The 22,148-nt window shown below is 44.6% G+C and overlaps 1 protein-coding gene across 1 annotated transcript in view; it reads right to left on the bottom strand.

Moving 5' to 3' along the window:
- Window positions 1-21,708, bottom strand: part of LOC124795090 — a 150,442-nt gene extending 128,734 nt beyond the window's left edge. The window contains exon 1 of the mRNA XM_047258921.1: window positions 20,986-21,708. Coding sequence (XP_047114877.1) covers window positions 20,986-21,694 — 709 coding nt within the window. The 5' untranslated portion in view covers window positions 21,695-21,708. The remainder of the gene's footprint in view (window positions 1-20,985) is intronic.
- Window positions 21,709-22,148: the final 440 nt, after the last annotated feature.

The following is a 22,148-nucleotide window of genomic DNA, read 5'->3' as shown; positions in this document are numbered from 1 at the left end:
GTTTGTGCAAGATGGGTCCCAAAACAACCCACACAGTTGCATAAACAAACGCGCTTGGACATCTGCAAAAAAACATTTGGATCGCTATGGTAACGAAGGGGACAACTTCTTAGAGAGGGTCATTACTGGTGACGAAGCATGGATCCATCATTACGAGCCGGATAGTAAACGGCAGAGTATGCAATGGAAACATCAAAATTTTCCGTGCAAGAATACGTTCAAGACCCAACCGTCTGCAGGAAAACTGATCCTTACGGTTTTTTGGGACGCACAAGGTCCAGTACTGAACATTATGGGGAAAGGGGCACAACAATAAAAAGTGTACGTTATAGTGAGACGTTTACTGCCAGGCTAAAGCCTGCAATTCGAAGCAAACGCCGAGGATTGCTGTCAAAAGGTGTTGTGTTGTTGCACGACAATGCCCGTCCGCATACTGCTGCCCACACTGCTGAAACGCTCCAGAAACTAAAATTTGAAGTACTGGATCATCCTACATATAGTCCCCATCTTGCCCCTTCTGACTATCACTTGTTTGGTCCACTCAAACAGGCATTAAGGTGCTGTAGATTTGCCTCCGACGATGCAGTGAAAGAAGCGGTGCATTCCTGGCTCGCAGCTCAACCGAGAACCTTCTTTTATGAGAGCATCAGGAAGCTTGTACAACGATGGACCAAGTGCGTTGAAACGCAAGGAGATTATGTCGAAAAATGATGTTCTTGTAAGTTTCCTATTTGATTACAATAAAGTTTTATAACTATTTTGCGGATAATAATTGATTTAGCCACGTATTAAATAAATAAACAAAAAAACAGATAAAAATTGACTTGAGGCCTTCCTAAGTGACAGTCTCCATTCCTTCCACTCGAAATGTAGAAGAAAATCCAAAGAGATTCTGGTCGTATGTGAAGCACACCAGCGGAAAGACCCAATCAGTATCTTCACTGCGCGACAGCAATGTTGATGTTACAGATGACAGTGCCACTAAAGCAGATTACTAAATACGGTTTTCCGAAATTCCTTCACCAAAAAAGACGAGATAAATATCCCAGAATTCGAACCAAGAACAACTGACAATATGAGCAACGTGGTGGTAGATATCTTCGGTGTAGTAAAGCAGCTTAAATCACTTAATAAAAACGAGGACTCCGGTTGTGATGGTATACCAGTGATGTTCCTCTCAGAGTACGCTAATATAATAGCTCCACATTTAGTGATCATACACAACCGATCACTTGTTGAAAGATCTCTACCTAAAGACTGGAAAGTTGCATAAGTCACACGAATACCCAAGAGAGAAAATAGGAGTAATACACTAAACTAAAGATCCATATCGCTAACGTCGATTTGCGGTAGTGTACTGGAACATATGCTGTATTATAATGTTATACCTCGAAGAAATCGAGTTACTGCCAAACAGTCAACACGGATTCAGAAAATATCGCTCCTGTGAAACACAACAAGCTCTTTATTCTCACGAAGTAATGGGTGCCATTGACAGGGAACGTCAAATTGATTCCATACGTTTACATTTCCAGGAGGCTTTTTATACAGTACCTCACAAGCTACTTCTAATCAAATTTCGTCGCTACGGACTATCGCTTCAGTTGTGCGACTGGATACCTGATTTCTGTTAGAAAGGTCACAATTCGTACTAACTGATGGAAAGTCATCGCGTATACCAGAAGAAATGTCTTGAGTTCCCCAAGGAAGTGTTATAGGCCATCTGCTGTTCTTGATCTACGTAAACGATTTAGGAGACAACCTGAGTAGCAGTCTTAGACTGTCTGCAGGAGGTGCTGCCATTTACTGTCTTATAAGGTCATCAGAAGTCAAAACAAATCGCAGAACGATTTAGACAAGATATCTGTGTAGTGCGAAAAATGGCAACTGCCTCTAAATAATGAAAAGTGCGAAATCGTCCATATGGGCACTAAATGAAATCCGCTAAATTTCGGTCAACGATAAATCACAGAAATGTTGTTGTTATGGTCTTCAGCCCAAAGACTGATTTGATGCAGCTCTCCATGCTACTCTGTCCTGAGCAAGCTTCTTCATCTCCGAGTAACTACTGCAACCTACATCCTTCTGAATCTGTTTAGTGTATTCATGCCTTGGTCTTCTCTACGATTTTTACCCTCCGCAACACTAAATTGATGATCACTTGATGCCTCAGAACGTGTCCTACCAACGGATCCCTAGTTCTAGTCAACTTGTACCACAAATTCCTCTTCTCCCCAGTTCTGTTCAGTACCTCCTCAACAGTTACGTGATCTACCCATCTAATCTTCATCATTCCTCTGTAGCGCCACATTTCGAAAGCTTCTATTCTCTTATCGTCTAAACTATTTATCGACCATGTTTCACTTTCATTCATGGCTATACACCATACAAATGCTTTCATAAAAGAATTCCTGACACTTAAATCTATAATCGATGTTAACAAATTTCTCTTCTTCAGAAACGCTTTCTTTGCCATTGCCAGTCTACATTTTATATCCTCTCTACTTCGACCATCATCAGTAATTTTGTTCCCCATATAGCAAAACTCATCTACTACTTTAAGTGTCTCATTTCCTAATCTAATTCCCTCAGCATCACCTGATTTAATTCGAGTGCATTCCATTATCCTGTAAAGGCCGTAAGTTCACCCAAACAGTGATTACAATTACGAATAACTCAAGATGGCACCATCACATAGATAACATTGTGGTTAGAGTAAATCAAAGACTACGATTTATTGGCAGAACATGCAACAGGTCTACTAAACAGATTGACTACACTACGCTTGTATGTCCTCTTCTGGAGTATAGCTGGGCGGTGTGGGATCAGCAACAGAGTGGAAATCGAAAAAGTTCGAACAAGGGCAGGTCATTTTTTACTATCGCAAAATAGGGGAGAGAGCGCCAGGGATATGATACATGAATTGGGGTGGCTGTAATTAATAATTTTTGTTGCAGCAGGATCTTCTCATGAAATTTCAATCCCCCACTTTCTCTTCAGAAGGTGAAAATATTTTGTTGGCGACTACCTACATAGGGAGGAATGATCATCCTTATAAAATAAGACAAATCAGAGCTCGCAGAGAAAGATTTAAGTGTTCGTTTTCCCCGCGCTCTGGTCGAGAGTGGAACGGTAGAGAAATAGCTTGAAGGTGGTTTGATGTTCTCTGTCAGGCACTAAGTTGTTAAATACACAGTAATCATGAAGATGCAGATGTAGATGCCTGTAACGGAGGTGCTGAGAGAACTTTCGTCAATCGCTCGATCGTTTGTTTAGTAACTGACAAACTAATGTATCATCGGCTGGATTGTTATAATCTACCACCAGCAGTAAGTTGTTTCTTGTCGTAGGTACCTGCATGCTGACGCCTAGGGAAAATAGTTTGGCTCGCTTTGCTGTCCCCAACGGGATAGTGAGATCTGGAGGATTGGGCCTCGATACTTATTTTTCGATGGTTTGTACTGTCAGCCGTACATCGAGGCCTTTTCGGTTTGGGCAGTCTTGGCTGTAGCAGTAATTGCATCATTCGCGTACCAAGTTTAGTGACATGCCACGACATCTGTACGAGGTACATACAATGCAGGATGCTTCTGGAAGCGGAACTGTTCTTGAATTATTCCCTCCAAGTGTCACATGGTTTGGTATCTCACATTTCGTTGGCGAGAGTTTTATCGGAGAGAGAATCAATTTCACTAGCTGTGTTGTATCAAATATTGCTTTAATCTTGTTGATTGGCTGTTTATTCGATGAAGGTGCGCGCATTTGGCTACGTTGTCGCCTTGCAATGGTCTGTCTGTATTTGCCTTCAGAGTTTCGTCGTGTTGGCATTAACTGTGCCTGGGACACGCAGTTGAGTATTTAGGCCATCGCCCTGTGTTGAGCAGTGTAACTTGTATTTTGGTTCTGTGTGTTGAGTGATTCAAAGGAACGACGTCCTTGCTGCATGTATTACCTTTGATGCTCCGGTTAGTTTTATTTACTGTACGCAAGGGCGCGTACTTGATTGAATTGTTCTCTTGCGTTTCGTCTAAGGGACAAAGGATGCATTTCGGTTGTCGGGTTGTCCGCTGTCCTCAGTGGCTATCCTGTGCTCGCACAGAAAAGTCATACAGCGAGAAGGGTTCTTAGTCTTTCAGTAGTAAACTAGGCTAGAGCGTTGATAATTACGAAGGGCACCGCAGAATGCATGTGTTTTTTAGTTTTGGTCAGGCTAGTGCCGGTTTATTTATAAAAGAGTTAGATTAAGCTACGTACTCACAGTATGTTTTCCTGATCTGATAGTAGACTAGATGTTAGTATTATATTATGCTGTCATGCTGTTCTGCAAATCATGGCTAGATTCTTTACGACAATTTGAGCGTTTTTGTGTCATATTACTAATCTTTCCGTTATTTTTCATCGTAGCATTGATCCTCTCTGCCGGTATTTTGCAAGGTAATTTGAAAATTCGAACGGTGCGAATACCAAGGTCTGCATATGAAACTTGTACGTCTCCAACGTCCCCATCGCAGCGCTTGAAACTGAGAGTACCGCTACACGACTCAGTAATTTGTCCACAACTTTCAGTAGATTTCATCATAATGTGCACATTACTGTTAATTATCTGTTAATGAATTCGAGTAACCTCATCCAGTGAGAGTTTCACAACTTCTTCAACCTACTTAGGTCATGTTTTGAATCAAATACAGATTTCAGTGTATCTTTCCGGTTGGTTGAGATATCTTCAGAGTCCATACAATTTACACACAGTTACATGTTACTGTGGCGTTACAAGAGCGCGAATTAAACACGACAATGCTCAGTCGTTAGCAACGGAGACGTAAACACCATAATTATGTCCACTGATGACAGCCGCCGAAGGCCGAATCGCGCTGTGAAGGCACACGAGGTCACTTATGGAAGTCGTTGACCGCTGGCTCGGAAGAAGCCTCTGCGTAGTTTGTCAAGCAACTAAAATCGTGTAGAGCGATTTTCTCCGCTGCTGACGGATACTTTGCTAAGGCAGCCTCATGTTTAAGTGGTATTATTGGGAAGAGGGGTTAACTGCGAACGCGCTGCATTTAAATGGCAGTGCAGTCACGCAAGGAACATTGTATGTTGCTTTGTTTCACGTGTCATTTCGCAACGACATAGATCACAAAGAAAACGAGTTTTCAGTATTATTTGGCCTAATTATTTTGATAATGCTGGAGGCATAATAAAGTTGTTATCTGGTATAGACTGTCGGCATACGGACCTTTTCCTTCTTTCTTTCACTTACGCCTAGTCCCGCAGCGATCGCAGGGTGGGCGTGGTTACAACGGATTTGGCAGTGTTACTGTTAGGGATGGCCAGATGCCCTTCCTGCCACCACCCTGTACCCCCCCCCCCCCAGGACGGAATCAGTGTACCCCAACTGTCTGCGTGTAGTGTAAATCGTGAAATAGTGCGGACGTGTTTCAAATGCCTGCGACGCGTGTAACTGAGGCGAAACGTGGGGACCACCCCGTTATTCACCTAGTGGGATGTGGAAAACTGCCTAAAAACCAGTGGGATGTGGAAAACTGCCTAAAAACCACATCCAGGCTGGCCAGCGCACCGGCCCTTCGTCGTTAATACGCCAGGCATATTTATTCCGGGCCAGCACACCTACCCGAGTCCAGGAAGCAGCGCGTTAGTGCGCTTTTTTTTTTTGCTTTTTTTTCGGGACCTTTGCCTTTCGCGGGCAAGTGCTCTACCATCTTTTTTCTTTTTACTTATTGATTTATATATATATTGTTTTATTTTATTTTTTCCCAATGTCAGACTTACAACCTTTACTGACATACATTTTGTTGTACTACTGCATAAATAGTGTCTACAATGTCCAAATGTTGACAAATAGTGGCTAATTAGAAAATTAATTAATTAAGGAAATGAATAAAACTGAAAATGTCCAAATGAAAGACATGAAGACATTGCGGATAGTACAAATACAAAAGAAACATGCTCCTGTAGCAATGAAATGAAATTCGTGTGGGGGGGCGGCACCTGCTCACGACCCGACGTTCGATAGAGCAAGAGAGCCATCTATCGACTCGTTCTCCAGACGATGGTGTAAGACTGGGTCATCTTCTCGAAATTAACCAAGGGTCCGTAAGTGTGACCGATGTCTATCTCGGCTTCTTCGTCTATCTCATCTCTCACCCGTCACACCCCATCTGGCCGGCGGGTCGGTAAATGTAAGTCGCAAGTAATTAGCGAAGTCTTGCCTATATTTCTTATGCTGTTGCAGCTTCGTGTGTCCATCCAGGAGAAAATGCCAAAAATCCATTTTGTCCTTTTCCGATTCGTTATAGACGTAGCCCACCACCATTCCTACCCTGGCGGGTATCGGCACACGGCCCAATGCGGGCAATACAGCAGATGTTCGTCAGACAGTGTGACACCTAATCATGACTTATTTTGTTTCATAACAGAAAAAAAGCGTTTCACGCACAAATGTTGATATAAATATTGTATCACGTTTGCAATCTCATTATGGAGACGTGGAAACTCTTCCGAGGAAAACAACGTATAACTCCTAAACAGTTTTAACGTAAACGAATTTGTTTATTAAACGGGAATTACAATACAAATCGATCAGTTCCTCTATACACTTCCAGAGAGGTTCTTTTAACTGTCACAGCAAACGGTGTCCAAAACAGTTCAAAAAACAAATTTAAAACAGATAATTTCCTCAAATGAGGATGATTAACCTTGCAACGTCCTATTGTAGGCGCTGTGCAGTCCAGTCTGCTTAAAATTCGAAGTCTGCAATTCATTTCTGAAGTTCTAATTTTTGTTGCAGTTTTCTTTTTTTTCCTTCATAAATTCAACTATAAAGTATTTTAAATCGAAAACAGCATGCCTCTTGACTTAACAAACGTTCCCTGTAATAATATATAAAGTCTCCATGGTGTTCGATCACTTCCAAAGTAGAGTGTTTGCAACTAAAGGGTGCCACATAGGAGAGATCTATCACTTCGTGGATCGCACGTGTGTGGGAAAATCGCAGCGATCGCTTGTTGACCTCTGGTCGCATGGAAATTCCAGGCGATCTGATGGATTGCACGCGATTCGAGTTCGCAATGTAGCTGCCTGGCTGGTTAGTAGCATAGTGTGGCAATACGGCTGCGTCTCGTTTCTGTATATGCATCAAGCCTGGTTGCGCAATTTTGTTTCCTCTCGGTTTTCCCATGTTGAATAACGATACTGCGGTAGAATTTATAGTGATCCAGGAAATAGTCTGAGAAGTGAAGTGGAACACAGTGTCGCCATTTATGTTAAGAAGTAATACAAAATACAGTCTCCGATTTTTCAGTGATTAGTTTTTAGAAGTTTGTGCTACAGAAATGGAACTGATGGGAAATTCGTAGTAACAGTGGCAATAGAATGGACTGCGTCTTATGATTTTGAGTTACTTATGAAATAATTAAACTCGTTATTAAAGTTTTTAACTTCTAATCAGAATGATACAAGTAGCCTACCTACTGTAAAGTTAAGAGGACATTTTAATTTAAATGTTCATGGTAAATCTAATATACAGTTATACTAAAGTCTCTTGTCATTTTATATAAATAAATTCTCTTCCTTATAATTTATAACTGGAATTACTGTAATCAGTAGTACTGCTATTGACATCTCTATAGACAAGCCGAGTTAATAATTAACAATTATTGTGTTGCCCTAAATACAGGCAATAAAACAATAAGACTAATCAACAAAAAAGGAATTGGGGACTACTGAACGTGAACGAATTGTATTGGCACACTGGAAAGATGTACACAACCCATTTGGTATCAGTGGAAAATGTAATATGTTCTGTAAAGTAACCCACATTTCTCAAGAAAAGCGTTTCAAAACAAGTTTGATAACTTACAATTCACGTCTGCTTCAATTTAAGTTTTGCGAATATTCGTGGGGATACGTGAATCAACAACAACTGGTGCTAAATACTGCATTTCAATACTCATAGCAAAAATTCTCGACACAGTGGCGTTCATAACACTGAATGCAATTGCTTGGCAAATCGCTCATGTGTGGGATCTCGAAGCGAGCGACCGCTTGCAGGAGATATCGTACCTTAGTAGTGTAATAACGCTTGCTAAAAACGTAAACTCCGCCCGTATAGGCCATGAAGACTCAACAGTATCGACCGGCCGCCGTGTCATCCTCAGTCCACAGACGTCACTGGGTGCGGATATGGAGCGGCAAGTGGTCAACACACCGCTCTTCCGGCCATATATCAGTTTGCTGGACCAGAACCGCTACTTCTCAACCAAGTAGCTCTTCAGTTTGCTTCACAAGGGCTGAGTGCACCCCGCTTGCCAACAGCGCTGGGCAGACTGGATGGTCACCTATTCAGGTGCTAGCCCAGCCCGACAGCGCTTAACGTCGGTGATCTGACGAGAACCGGTGTTACCACAGCAGCAAAGCTGTTGGCAATAACGCGTGCTACTTCAGCGAATTGACTCTGCAGTAATATATAAAGTCTCCATACTCTTCGATCAGTTCCAACGAAAACAGTTGCAACTGACAGTGAAATAACGTGTGCGACTTCGGAGGCTTTACTCTTCGTACCAGCAATTCCATAATGTGCTCCATGGTTGCAAATTTAGCACGAAGTGCTTCTTGGTGCACAGAACAAAGAATTCTGTACAAACGGTCTGTCGATAGTGCCGTTTTCTGCTCTCTCGTCATCGATCAAACCTTAAATTCTTTCTGCATGGTATTGCAATGTCGTTCCACAGCAAAATTACGATATCAGTCGATATGTAACCGCATAATAAATCGTGAGAATTCTCATCCTTCTGAATAATAATTAATCGAAACCCTCAGCTGCCGACAGGTGTTGTTGATATACCTCTATGGGGACAGCTGAAAATGTGTGCCCGACCGGGACTCGAACCCGTGACCTCCTGCTTACATGGCAGACGCTCTATCCATTTTTTTTTTCGGTATTGTTCGTTGCGTTTGGTCTGGGCGGACGTCACAAGACATCCGTTCAAGGTGATCGTTGATTCCTTTACTCAGTTTTTTTTATTATTATTACAGAGGGCGAGCAGCCCACTGAACGAACACGCTGAGCTACCGTGCCGGCATCCACCTGAGCCACGAGGACACAGATGAATAGCGCGACTGCAGGGACTTATCCCTTGATCCCTTGCACGCCCCCCGTGAGACCCACATTCTCAATTGTCCACAATCCACATACGTAATGTTCCTAATAGATATTTGCCCATTCACTCATTACTGGCGCCCACTAAGGTGACGATTCCCGTAAGAGTTCAGGCAAACTGAGCGCACTCGCACAGACGAAGGTCAATGGCCGGCTAGCCATTTAATTATATATGAAGATAGTAACTGTTCTCGAAAGAACAGATATCATGGTATCTGTTCTTTCGAGAACAGTTACTATCTTCTTATAACTCATACTTCTCCCCTGTCATGCCCATTCATTTTAAATGCCTGTGGAGATAGATCACTTGATTCTTTCATTTTGTGCAAACAGCCACCGCATTGTCATGTTGTATCGGACGAAAATACATTCGTCGGTACAGTGGTGGGTTCTTTACTTTGCTCTGGGGGGCCACGGAGAGGATACTGTAACACAAACAATACTAATTCATTACAAAATGTTCAAATGTGTGTGAATTCCTAAGGGACCAAACTGCTGAGGTCATCGGTCCCTAGGCTTACACACTACTTAAACTAACTTATGCTATGAACAACACACACACCCATGCTCGAGGGAGGACTGGAACCTCCGGCGAGAGGGGCCGCGCAATCAATGACATGACGCCTCTAACCGCGCGGCTACACCTCGTAGCAGGTCATTACATTATAATACAGATAAGAAGTATTACTTAACTTTGTACAAACCATCTACCGAGCGAGGTGGCGCAGTGATTAGAACACTGGACTCGCATTCAGGAGGACGACGGTTCAAACCCACGTCCTCCCAACACTGATTTGGGTTTTCCATGATTTCCGTAAATCGCTTCAGGTAAATGCTGGGATGGTTCCTGTGAAAGGGCACGGCTGACTTCCTTCCCCGCCCTTCGCTAATCCGATGGGGCCGATTACCTTGCTGTTTGGTCCCCTCCTCCCAATCAACGAACCAACAACCCATTTCCACAGGAATGGGTATTTACAGCTGTCTCTGATCATTGATGTAGCACCTGACACAGACAAAATAGAAGTCTCTCAATCAGAATAAATTTAATGATAACTTTCATGTTGGGTTCTGCCTAATACACTAATCATATAGCTGGCATACTAGAAGAGGATGCTGTCATCGTAGTTGACCACCACGGACTGAGATGAGTGGTACTGTGGGCGGACGCAGGTAGCGGAGTGGTTGTCGCGGCTTTGCGGAAAGTTTCTGGGCGTGGCTACGCCGGCGTCGCTTGCAGCGACTACCTGGCACTTAGTTATTTGGGCGAAACCACGCTGTGAACTTAATTCATACCACAAACAAATAGCGAAGGGTAAACAACAATGGCACCATGATTCTGCTGAGCTGATGAATGTCGTGGCGATCGAAAAATGCCCCACCGCACTGCTAAACGACATATTGCGCTTGTAATGGTTCTTTATTTACGTGACCATTACGACACTTCAACCCCAGTTTTCGATACCAGTAATATCGTACTACTTTTCTGCGTAGTAACAGACATATTTTTGTGACAATATTCACATTTGGTTTCTTGATGATGTGACAATTAAGGAGAAGTATATGTGAATTTACAGGAAGTTTAATAAAAATGTGGATCGTGAACACCAAGTCAAAAATTATTTCTACCATACCATTGTTCTGATATGGGATTGTTTGATCATTAAGAATTTCCTGAAAAACGCATTTGTGAGGTCTAAATACAGATCTGGACCTTCTAGCAGTCAAAGTGGAATCACCCTAGAATCAACAAGATGAGCCATAACAACTTCGACGAAATCTACGTGGGAATCAAGATAAGTGCCAAAATTAATGACTTTTTTACGGTGACGTCATTATTTCCATTCTGACGATACCATCCACAGTCAATATCATTGTTGTTGCCCGATAAAGCTAACACATGCTGCGTGAGCAACATTATTAATCTGATTTATAACCTACTTTGCAAGTGGTGGAATTGTTAGTACCGAGTACTCCCGAGATGAACCGAACAGTACCGCGACAGGCCGAGCCTCGGACTGCACGCGGGCAGCACATAACGCTTGCGTATAGTTTTGCAAGCCGTGTCCGACCCTGGTGTAAGGTGTCGGAAACGTTCCTAGCATCCGGGCGTCCTTGAATTGTATGGAGACTGAAGAAGATTAGAGACGGGAGGGGGGGGGGGGGGGTGGAGGGGGTGGAGGGGAAGCAGGTCACAACACAAAAAGAACAACCAATAGCATATTTATGCATTCAGAAGTTATAGGTTCACATTAATCATCAGAGGGGAGCCTTCGCAAAAATTAAGCAATACTGTGACTCTTCAGGCTTTCCCGGCGGATATGTTGTAAATAGTCTTCACGGGTTTGCCGCAAAGCAAAGTGCGAAGAAACTATACAACTCGAGGCACGTTTACATAAAATATACACAACTTACTTAAAATATGAATAAGGCTGTCAGCTTCTGGCTGTAGTGTGAGATTCTGGGCGAATGAAGTGGCGTGCATCCGTGAACATCGCTCCAGAGATCTGTTCAACTTGAAATCTTAATAAATGTAAACTGGCAAGTGCCTACAGCAAACAGCGTCTGTGACGCAGATGGAGTTGCATCTGTGGGTCAGCATCGAAGCTGAATCTGAATGTGTGGGGGCGGTGGTGGTCTGACCTTTTATGACCATAGGGGCCCGATCTAGTGAGCTTCTGATCACCCCCCCCCCCCCCAAATAAAAAAAAAATGGGACTGTTGCCAGATTACATGGATGGCAAGGGATCTAAGGCTACTTGTTGTGCTACAGGGAACTCACCACGTCGTCTCCGACAGATGGTCCACGCTCCCTTCTGTCCCAACCGCCAGAAAAGCGGTCCTCACTGAGTTCCTCGTTTCTAGGCCTCCACGTAGAGCAAGAAGGAATCGATTACAGCAAGAAGACTTTTTAGCGTGTTCCGCCATTCTGAGTAAACCAATACCTTGTCGCAAAGTTACTGCAGCCAACATCCGTTTCCAGATTTCAGTTCCTCAGTAGGCCTACTTCAGGAATAATTAGGATGTCTCTTTTCTCTTGCACCTGAAAATTAAAGAAGCTTTAAATATAATTATATTAAAATAAATCCGCATTAGTGCGAGTAGAACTAACACACTTAGGATTCTGTACGAAGTTACGGTGGTCCATTGATCGTGACCCAGCCAAATATCTCACGAAATAAGCGTCAAACGAAAAAACTACAAAGTCCGAAACTTGTCTAGCTTGAAGGGGGAAACCAGATGGCGCTATGGTTGGCCCGCTAGATGGCGCTGCCCTAGGTCAAACGGATATCAACTGCGTTATTTAAAAATAGGAACCATTTTTTATTATATATTCGTGTAGTACGTAATTTTGATCACAATAGTCATACATCAACACGATATCGACTTTTTCGCTTTGTGATAGATGGTGCTGTAAAAGTATGGCTCACAATTTTAGACGAAAACAGTTGTTAACAGGTTGGTTTTTTAAATTAAAATACAGAACGTAGGTACGTTTGATCAATATATTTCGGTTGTTCCAATGCGATACATGTACCTTTGTGAACTTATCATTTCTGAGAACGCATGTTGTTACAGCGTGATTACCTGTAAAAACCACATTCATGCATTAAATGCTCAAAATAATGTCCGTCAACCTCAGTGCATTTGGCAATACGTGTAACGACATTCCTCTCAACAGGGAGTAGTTCGCCTTCCGTAATGTTCGCACATGCGCTGACGCACGTTGTCAGGCGTTGTAGGTGGATCACGACAGCAAATATCCTTCAACTTTCCCCACAGAAAGAAATCCGCGGACGTCAGATCCGATGAACGCCCAATCCACCTGTCATGAAATATGCTATTCAATACCGCTTCAACCGCACGCGAGTTATGTGCCGAACATCCATCATGTTGGAAGTACATCGCCATTCTGTCATGCAGTGAAACATCTTGTAATAACATCGGTAGAACATTACGTAGGAAATCAGCATACATTGCACCATTTAGATTGCCATCGATAAAATGGGGGCCAATTATCCTTCCTCCAATAATGCCGCACCATACATTAACCCGCCAAGGTCGCTGATGTTCTACTTGTCGCAGCCATCGTGGATTTTCCGTTGCCCAATAGTGCATAGTATGTCGGTTTAGGTTACCGCTATTGGAGAATGACGCTTCGTCACTAAATAGAACGCGTGCAAAAAATCTGTCATCGTCCCGTAATTTCTCTTGTGCCCAGTGGCAGAACTGTACACGACGTTCAAAGTCGTCGCCATGCGATTCCTGGTGCATAGAAATATGGTACGAGTGCAATCGATGTTGAAGTAGCATTCTCAACACCGACGTTTTTGAGATTCCCGATTCTCGCGCAATTTGTCTGCTACTGATGTGCGCATTAGCCGCGACAGCAGCTAAAACACTTACTTTGGCCTCATCATTTGTTTCAGGTCGTGGTTGACGTTTCACATGTGGCTGAACACTTCCTGTTTCCTTAAATAACGTAAATATCCGGCGAACGGTCCGGACACTTGGATGATGTCGTCCAGGACACCGAGCAGCATAAATAGCACACGCCCGTTGGGCATTTTGATCACAATAGCCATACATCAAAACGATATCGCCCTTTTCCGAAATTGGTAAACGGTCTCTTTTAACAAGGGTAATGTATCAGGAAGCAAATACCGTCCGCACTGGCGGAATGTTACTTGATAACACGTACTTATACGTTTCTGACTATTACAGCATCATTTATCACAAAGCGAAATAAGATGTCCAACTAAAACATTCATAATTCTTTACGTACGTTGCTACCTGCCGAATTTCATGATTCTAGGTCAACGGGAAGTACCGCATAGGTTTTGATAAGTGATTCTGCTGCCGGCAGGGATGGCCGAGCGGTTCCAGGCGCTTCAGTCTGGAACCGCGCACCGCTACGGTCGCAGGTTCGAATCCGGCCTCGGGCATGGATGTGTGTGATGTCCTTAGGTTAATTAGGTTTAAGTAGTTGTAAGTTCTAGGGGACTGATGACCTCAGAAGTTAAGTCCCATAGTGCTCTGAGCCATGTGAACCATTTGATTCTGCGAGTATCAAAATATGTAATGTAACTGGCTGTGTATCTTGACTGCGTTGACTTGGAAGCTCAAAGTTTTTATACCGACAACGAACCTGATACGACTAACCGTTCCTGAAAAAAAAAGAGTTCATAAAATTCGGACAAACACGGACAGACAGGCAGACGGACAACAAAGTTACCCCATAAGGGTTCTGTTTTTACCGATTGAGTTACGGAACTCAAAAATGAGTACAATAGTGGGTTTATCCTTATCAAAGGCCCTGAAGCCGTAATGTTACTTCTCAATTCTTGATTATTACTATCTCCTTTCTTTTTCTCCGTGCCAGTGCCTTACAACATGTATGACAGATCCGGAGAATGACTCTGACAATGTAAGATGAAATAAGATGTTCAGAATGTTGACAATAAGAACGGAGCAGAGATACTGACCAGCTGTCTACAGTATCTTCAAAAACCCAAAAGATAGTAATGAAAGTAGAGAAAGATGTTGTATGTAACGACAGTAAGAGGTGGAGCGTTGAACTACACTCCTGGAAATTGAAATAAGAACACCGTGAATTCATTGTCCCAGGAAGGGGAAACTTTATTGACACATTCCTGGGGTCAGATACATCACATGATCACACTGACAGAACCACAGGCACATAGACACAGGCAACAGAGCATGCACAATGTCGGCACTAGTACAGTGTATATCCACCTTTCGCAGCAATGCAGGCTGCTATTCTCCCATGGAGACGATCGTAGAGATGCTGGATGTAGTCCTGTGGAACGGCTAGCCATGCCATTTCCACCTGGCGCCTCAGTTGGACCAGCGTTCGTGCTGGACGTGCAGACCGCGTGAGACGACGCTTCATCCAGTCCCGAACATGCTCAATGGGGGACAGATCCGGAGATCTTGCTGGCCAGGGTAGTTGACTTACACCTTCTAGAGCACGTTGGGTGACACGGGATACATGCGGACGTGCATTGCCCTGTTGGAACAGCAAGTTCCCTTGCCGGTCTAGGAATGGTAGAACGATGGGTTCGATGACGGTTTGGATGTACCGTGCACTATTCAGTGTCCCCTCGACGATCACCAGTGGTGTACGGCCAGTGTAGGAGATCGCTCCCCACACCATGATGCCGGGTGTTGGCCCTGTGTGCCTCGGTCGTATGCAGTCCTGATTGTGGCGCTCACCTGCACGGCGGCAAACACGCATACGACCATCATTGGCACCAAGGCAGAAGCGACTCTCATCGCTGAAGACGACACGTCTCCATTCGTCCCTCCATTCACGCCTGTCGCGACACCACTGGAGGCGGGCTGCACGATGTTGGGGCGTGAGCGGAAGACGGCCTAACGGTGTGCGGGACCGTAGCCCAGCTTCATGGAGACGGTTGCGAATGGTCCTCGCCGATACCCCAGGAGCAACAGTGTCCCTAATTTGCTGGGAAGTGGCGGTGCGTAGGATCCTACGGTCTTGGCGTGCATCCGTGCGTCGCTGCTGTCCGGTCCCAGGTCGACGGGCACGTGCACCTTCCGCCGACCACTAGTGACAACATCGATGTACTGTGGAGACCTCACGCCCCACGTGTTGAGCAATTCGGCGGTACGTCCACCCGGCCTCCCGCATGCCCACTATACGCCCTCGCTCAAAGTCCGTCAACTGCACATACGGTTCACGTCCACGCTGTCGCGGCATGCTACCAGTGTTAAAGACTGCGATGGAGCTCCGTATGCCACGGCAAACTGGCTGACACTGACGGCGGCGGTGCACAAATGCTGCTCAGCTAGCGCCATTCGACGGCCAACACCGCGGTTCCTGGTGTGTCCGCTGTGCCGTGCGTGTGATCATTGCTTGTACAGCCCTCTCGCAGTGTCCGGAGCAAGTATGGTGGGTCTGACACACCGGTGTCAATGTGTTCTTTTTTCCATTTCCAGGAGACTATGTTCAGGAGCTGAATCTTCTTAGCAGTTTAAAACTCCGTGCCGGACCGGGACTCGAATTCTGGCCCTTTCCATTTCGCGGGCAAGTACTTTACCGAGCATGCAGTGCTGTGAGGGTGCGTACCGAGTAGTGGCTGGGTAGGTCAGTTGATAGAGCATTTACTCGTGATAGTAGACATCCCGAGTTAGAGTCTCGAACCGTCCCACAGTTTTAATCCTCCAGGAAGTTTCTTATCAGCGCACACTCCGCTGAAGAGTGAAAATCTCATTCTACGTTCAGAATTTTAGTGAAAGTGGAGGCTAGATGTAGTGCAGAAAGGAAGATTTGAGGTCGTGTGATAAGGGACGTATCCCTCATATCTGGTGCCGTAAATAGAGAAAATTATTTATCTCGATTCTGATTGTAGAAAATATGAGTAATATCCGCTCTATGGGACTCACATAAGCCAGACTGCAGTGGCGCTACGCCTCAGAATGAGTGTCGCGAAATTGGAACCGTTTGTCGGACGTCTACATACTGCTTTGATCAGTGGTTATCGAAAGTGGACGAATGGTCTTAAAACATCTTGTAAGTTGGAATTCCCATGAAAGTGGATTTAGAATGTTTAGTGGCTTTTTAATGCAAATGGGCGCAGATACAGTGAGTGGCAATATCCGAGTGTCTAACAGTACAGCAGTCTATACTGACTGAAGAAAGTCTGGTCGATCATGAACATGATGTATCTATCAACGAAGTATGTCGTTATTTTTCGAGCACAACGAGCACGAGAACGTTTTCACTTCACCATGGAACAATGGAAACGGATTATCTGGTGTTAATAAGACTCCTTTACATCATGCACCTGGTTGAGACACGCACAGTAACATACGTTACGTCAACGTCCTCGAGTAACGTATAGCCCTGTTTGTATTTTCATATTCGCTTTGTGTAATACGATTCGCTTCAGCTGTCAACGAGATTTTCTATCTATGGGAATGTGGTGGCTGAAGACCGCCACTTTACAACCTTACAAGACCAGTATGAAACAACATTCCTCCTCTTCATATTTGTGAGCGTTAAAGGTTCTTATATTTTGCTTCCTGGTAAATACTACAGACGAGGACAGGAAACTCATATTTGCCTGAAGAACTTTCATTAGAATGAAAATCTGGAATCTTAGAACGTATCTCTTCGATAATAGACTCACTGTTCATTGTTACAGTGAAACTTCACGTGATTGAGTTCACTCCACCAATGAAAACTTCCTGGAAATATACGAACTGAACCCACGTCCTCCGCATCGCAGACTTAGAGACTATTCAGCAATGAAGACGAATATTATATTACTCGTTCGTGACAAAAAATTCTGTAACGTCATAATTTTCTGAAGACGTTTGATGTCCAGTTAAAAATGACCTCTGTTACATATCCTGTTGTTATTATGAAAGGATTAAAAGTGTTTCAAGCGTATTTCTAAGCAAATTGCGCATTTCAAAAGGAGGGACCCTATTTCTAGCCATTGACAGCATTTTATTCGCTTAAAAAATGGTACGTACTGGATATCTTTCCTAACAATAGTGAGAGACTTTTATTTTGGTGTTCCACAACATGCTTCTATTGTTAGTTTCCACAAACTGTAGTAGTCGGCAGGTCAAACAGAGGTCTCTGCTCAGGTTTTCCATGCAATGTCCAGTATAAATAGAGAACTTCGTTTTCATTCATCATTACCGTAAAACGTGTTGTTTGTGGTGTATTTTTATGTGAATTGCTGACGGGGAGCGAACTAAATGGAAAATTATTTGCTAATAGTAATACCCCAAGGGGCTTAAGGTATTTTTGATCGACAATCCCTTTCTGGGGGGGGGGGGGGGGGGTCTGGTCTCCAGATGTCAGTCTTCTGATTTGACGCCACTTTGGCGATCTGCGCATCGATCATTGAGGTCAAAACACACCCAGTCCCGAGTGGAAAAAGTCCCCGACCCAGCAGGGACTCGAACTCGGGGCCCCTGAATCAAGAGTCAACAACCAACTAAAAGACCACGGGTTACATGACAACATAACAAGAAGATTAGGCTATACCGACTGCACTGTCTTCATATCAGTCATGTTCACTGGCTGCTGGAATAGCGATTATTCTTCACCAACAAATACCTTTCAAATTAATATTATGCCATGATGGTACAATGCCGCTCTTACAATTTGACGTTTGATATTTCACCGTAAGCACCAAGTCAGATAATTTTGGACGGACTCAATCTATTCTTTGCAAAACATTAAAATAAAATAAAATAAATCTTCGGAATGGTACAAAAAAGATACCTTTGGACTCGTAGAGGGGTGAGCCTCGGTTTGTTTTTGAACGTATTACAGTTTTCCTGCGTCTTTTGCCACTGTCACAAGAATTAAACTGGGTAACAGAGCTGCAAACTTTAAGTCAGTACGCATGCGACAGCATGCGCTGCCCAAAATGTCCCAAAACGCCACGCATAAATTGGCCTTAGACCTTGGACCTCGGATTCTATTCGCGATAGAAATGTAGCGTCAAAAGTATTGGATAGCTCTTCGTTAGGGACCATTCGTATATCCAATAGAATGGTCGTCTTACTGTAACTATCGTACAGTAGAGGGTCAAAGTCTGGACATTACATACTTCTTCCGTCGTAAGCAAATGGAGCAAATCGTTTGGTGCTTTTTGCATTAGATGTAGTGTACTGTGCGCCTTAAGGGGTTTATCGCGGCGCCGTTTAGTACATGGGCGGTTCCTGAGAAAACCCGGAAAGCTGGTTTTTGGGAACCAAAACCCAGGCGCGGATTTCAAGACGGCTGTGAACGGCAAATGGGTAAATTATTACGATATATTGTTAAGATCCCGTTCTCGAACAAACCTGAAAATTTTCGTGGTGTCTTTATCCATTTCCGAGACACAGAGATTCAAAGTTACCCTCCTTGTACACATAAAGAACGCACGTAAAATCCGTTGTGTGGCGAAATCGTTGTCTATAAAGTGATGTGGCAGGAGAAATACGATGTAAAGAAAGGTTATGAGAACACCGTGTTGTTGTAGTGCTGAAACAGTTGCAATATTTTTGGGCACATAAAATCCGGTCTGAGGCGTGAAATTACATAGTTTTGTGTTCAGTGTCACGTAAGGTAAATATCAAAATCTTATTGACCCGTAAAGTTTTTTTCATATGAGTGAATTGCCCTGCTGTAGCGGGGAAAAGAAGGGAACCAGAGGAAAAATTCTCGCATTGCAGCACAAAAAGACTCTGGCTGAAAAGTCTACCTCCCTCAGCACCTTTAAAAATTTTCCCGAAAACATCGGCATGAGAACATATTCGCGCTTCTTCGTGTAGAGAGGGAAGGAGACAGTGGGCTATGGGAAAGAGAGAGAAAAGTAATAAATTCTGGAAGACAGTAGACAGTGGTTATGGTATTAAAAAAGCGTAGAAGACAATGGTAGTGTGAGAAAAAAGATAAGTACACAGAGGCAGTAGAACATAGTTGAGAGCGACAAAACAGTGCTAGAAATAAAACTGAAGGAGACCGCACAAGTGGGCGAGGAACAAGGAGAAGGAGAATGTGGAAATGGGTCAACGCCAGTCATAATGAGAGATAGAGTCTATTTGACAATGCCAGTGCCTGTTAGGATAGGGCAATTTAGGAAGACAGAGATAGTGACAGTGAGAAGAGAGAGCAGCAGTGGGAAGGAATGAATGAATCAGATAGCAACAGTAAGAGAAAATAAGTGGGAGGTAGTGAAACTGAGAGCAGACAGTGTTAGGTAGGATAGAACGAAGAAGACTGTGGCTGTGAGACAGGGGACAGGGACAGACACAAAATGACGATGAGTTAGACCGAATGAGTGAGTGAGAAAGAGCAAGTGGGAGTTGATGAGTGTTAGCGACTAACAGCGATGGACTGGAGAGTGTGACAAAGTTACCGTTAGGGTAGCTTGTGGGAACGAGAGGTGAGTTGCATGCTAAAAAGAGTGCGTGTATGTTCGCAAGCCAAAATTTTTGAAAACAGTTTCAAAGGTGCCGAAGGAGTTATAATGAGGCAGCAGGTACACCACTTTTCAGCCATTCTTTTTAATTAGCAGGAGCATATTCGTTTTTCTGTGCTCCTATAGGAACATTTTTCCGCTGGTTTTTATAATTGTAACTGTTTCGGCAGGGAAAGGTTTACATCTCTTGCTCTGTGTACGCCTTTAATGTTTCTTTCGTACTTAGACAGTTCTCAGAGGTAAACTGATTCCAATATTTATTTGGAAGACAATGGCTGATACGCTGACTCAAACGAACTCTCCTCTCTCTCTCTCTCTCTCTCTCTCTTACATGGCATTTATTCGGCCGTATGCGGTCCGCTGTTATTGATTATATCGCTATTTTACCGTATTTTAACTTTGTGGCAGGCTGCCCTTACCTTCGGCACAGTCGTCAGGTAACCTGAGGGGGGAAGAAGTCTGTTCTATATGTGTTTACGCAGGCTTTCCCGGCGTAATAAATCTTGAAAGTCTCTTCGGGTTTGCTGCCGGATGCTAAAATCATGTTGACTCGACATTTCGGCGATCCAACGGTTCGCCATCTTCAGGAAAATGCTGCTTCTGCTGATGAGTCCCGCTGAGCATTTGCCTGAAGATGGCGAACATTTGAATCGCCGAAATATCGAGTCAACGTGATTTTAGCATCCGGCAGCAAACCCGAAGAGACTTTCAAGTCTATTCTATAGGTTACTGTATTATAGCTGTTTATGTGTGGTTCTCTGTGAGGTGTAGACTGGGAGCAACCTGGCACTTGCATAAGCAGGCGTGAAAAAAAAAAAAAAGGTCATGCAGCCTTACCTCCCCTCCCCTGCGACACGAACACCTGCTGCTTGAGAGAAGTCTCCTGCACCACCTGCTTCACGTTGACCTCGCCCAAGATGTACGTCACGTTGCCCACGTGCACGGCCTCCGAGTCGGTCACGGTGAGACTCTCGAACTTCTGGGTAGTCTCTCTGTGCAGCAGGGAGGACAACGATTGTATCACTTCGTCTGCCGGCTGCTCCTCACCGTCGGTGACGTGGCCGTCATCTCTGTCTCCAGCCAGCGGCCACTCGAGATTTTCTTCGCCATCTTCGCTACTGCTGTCACTCTCGGACTCGGAATATTCCGCGACACTGCAGCTCTCGACTGCCTCGTACCGCTGTTCCAGGCTCTCCTCGCATTCGACAGTACACGTCACGCCAGCCGTGTCGAATCCGAACGCGAGCTTCCTAGAAACGTCGGCCAGGTCACCGGAGTTGTAGGACGAGAAGCAGCTGTCCAGGGAGTCCTTCCTGGGGACCGGCTCCAGATCGAACTCGCAGATCCCGGAAGAACTGTCGTAGCCCTCAGAGGGCCTGCGCTCGCCGGCCGCGGATTCCGCGAGCTTCCGCAGGTCGGCCAGTAGCCCCTGCTGGTCGGGGTGGCGCAGCACGAGGCACTGGTCGCCCAGGGTGACGTCACCGGTCACGGCCTTGCAGGGTGCGGGCAGCTCGTCCACCAGTCGCGGCACCTCGTCGGTCGCCATGGCAACCGCGCTGGTCTGTGTGCGACGCAGCACTGAGTCACCGTCTCGCGGCTACGCGGCGCGCTGCTCGCAGCTCTGGCGATAAGCGACGAGGCCGCCCCTCCGCGTCCTTCACTGCTCCCACTTCTTCCTCCGCCTCTTCCCCAAAGCTCTGTGTGCCCTGTCACTCATACACGACGCGCATGAGAGCAGCGGTGGCATTTCTAACCCAACGTCACTTGTCTCTCTTTTTCAATCATTTGAAACATGTACTTTTGAAATGTGATTGCAATTACGTAACAGACGAGGGGGCCTTCTGGGATGTGCATCGAGTTATGAGCTCCCACTTCGCCTACTTATAGTGTGCGTAGGCACCTATCACACCCTAAAATTGTAGGTGACAATGCGGCCTCGTTTTTGAAATATTTCCTGTTACAGTTTGGGTAGCTCTTTATATACAGGAAAGTTTCACTAT

Source organism: Schistocerca piceifrons, chromosome 4 (assembly GCF_021461385.2).
Source record: "Schistocerca piceifrons isolate TAMUIC-IGC-003096 chromosome 4, iqSchPice1.1, whole genome shotgun sequence".
Taxonomy (NCBI): domain Eukaryota; kingdom Metazoa; phylum Arthropoda; class Insecta; order Orthoptera; family Acrididae; genus Schistocerca; species Schistocerca piceifrons.
Note: the sequence above shows the minus strand (reverse complement) of the source record. Positions and strands in the feature narration are given on the sequence as shown.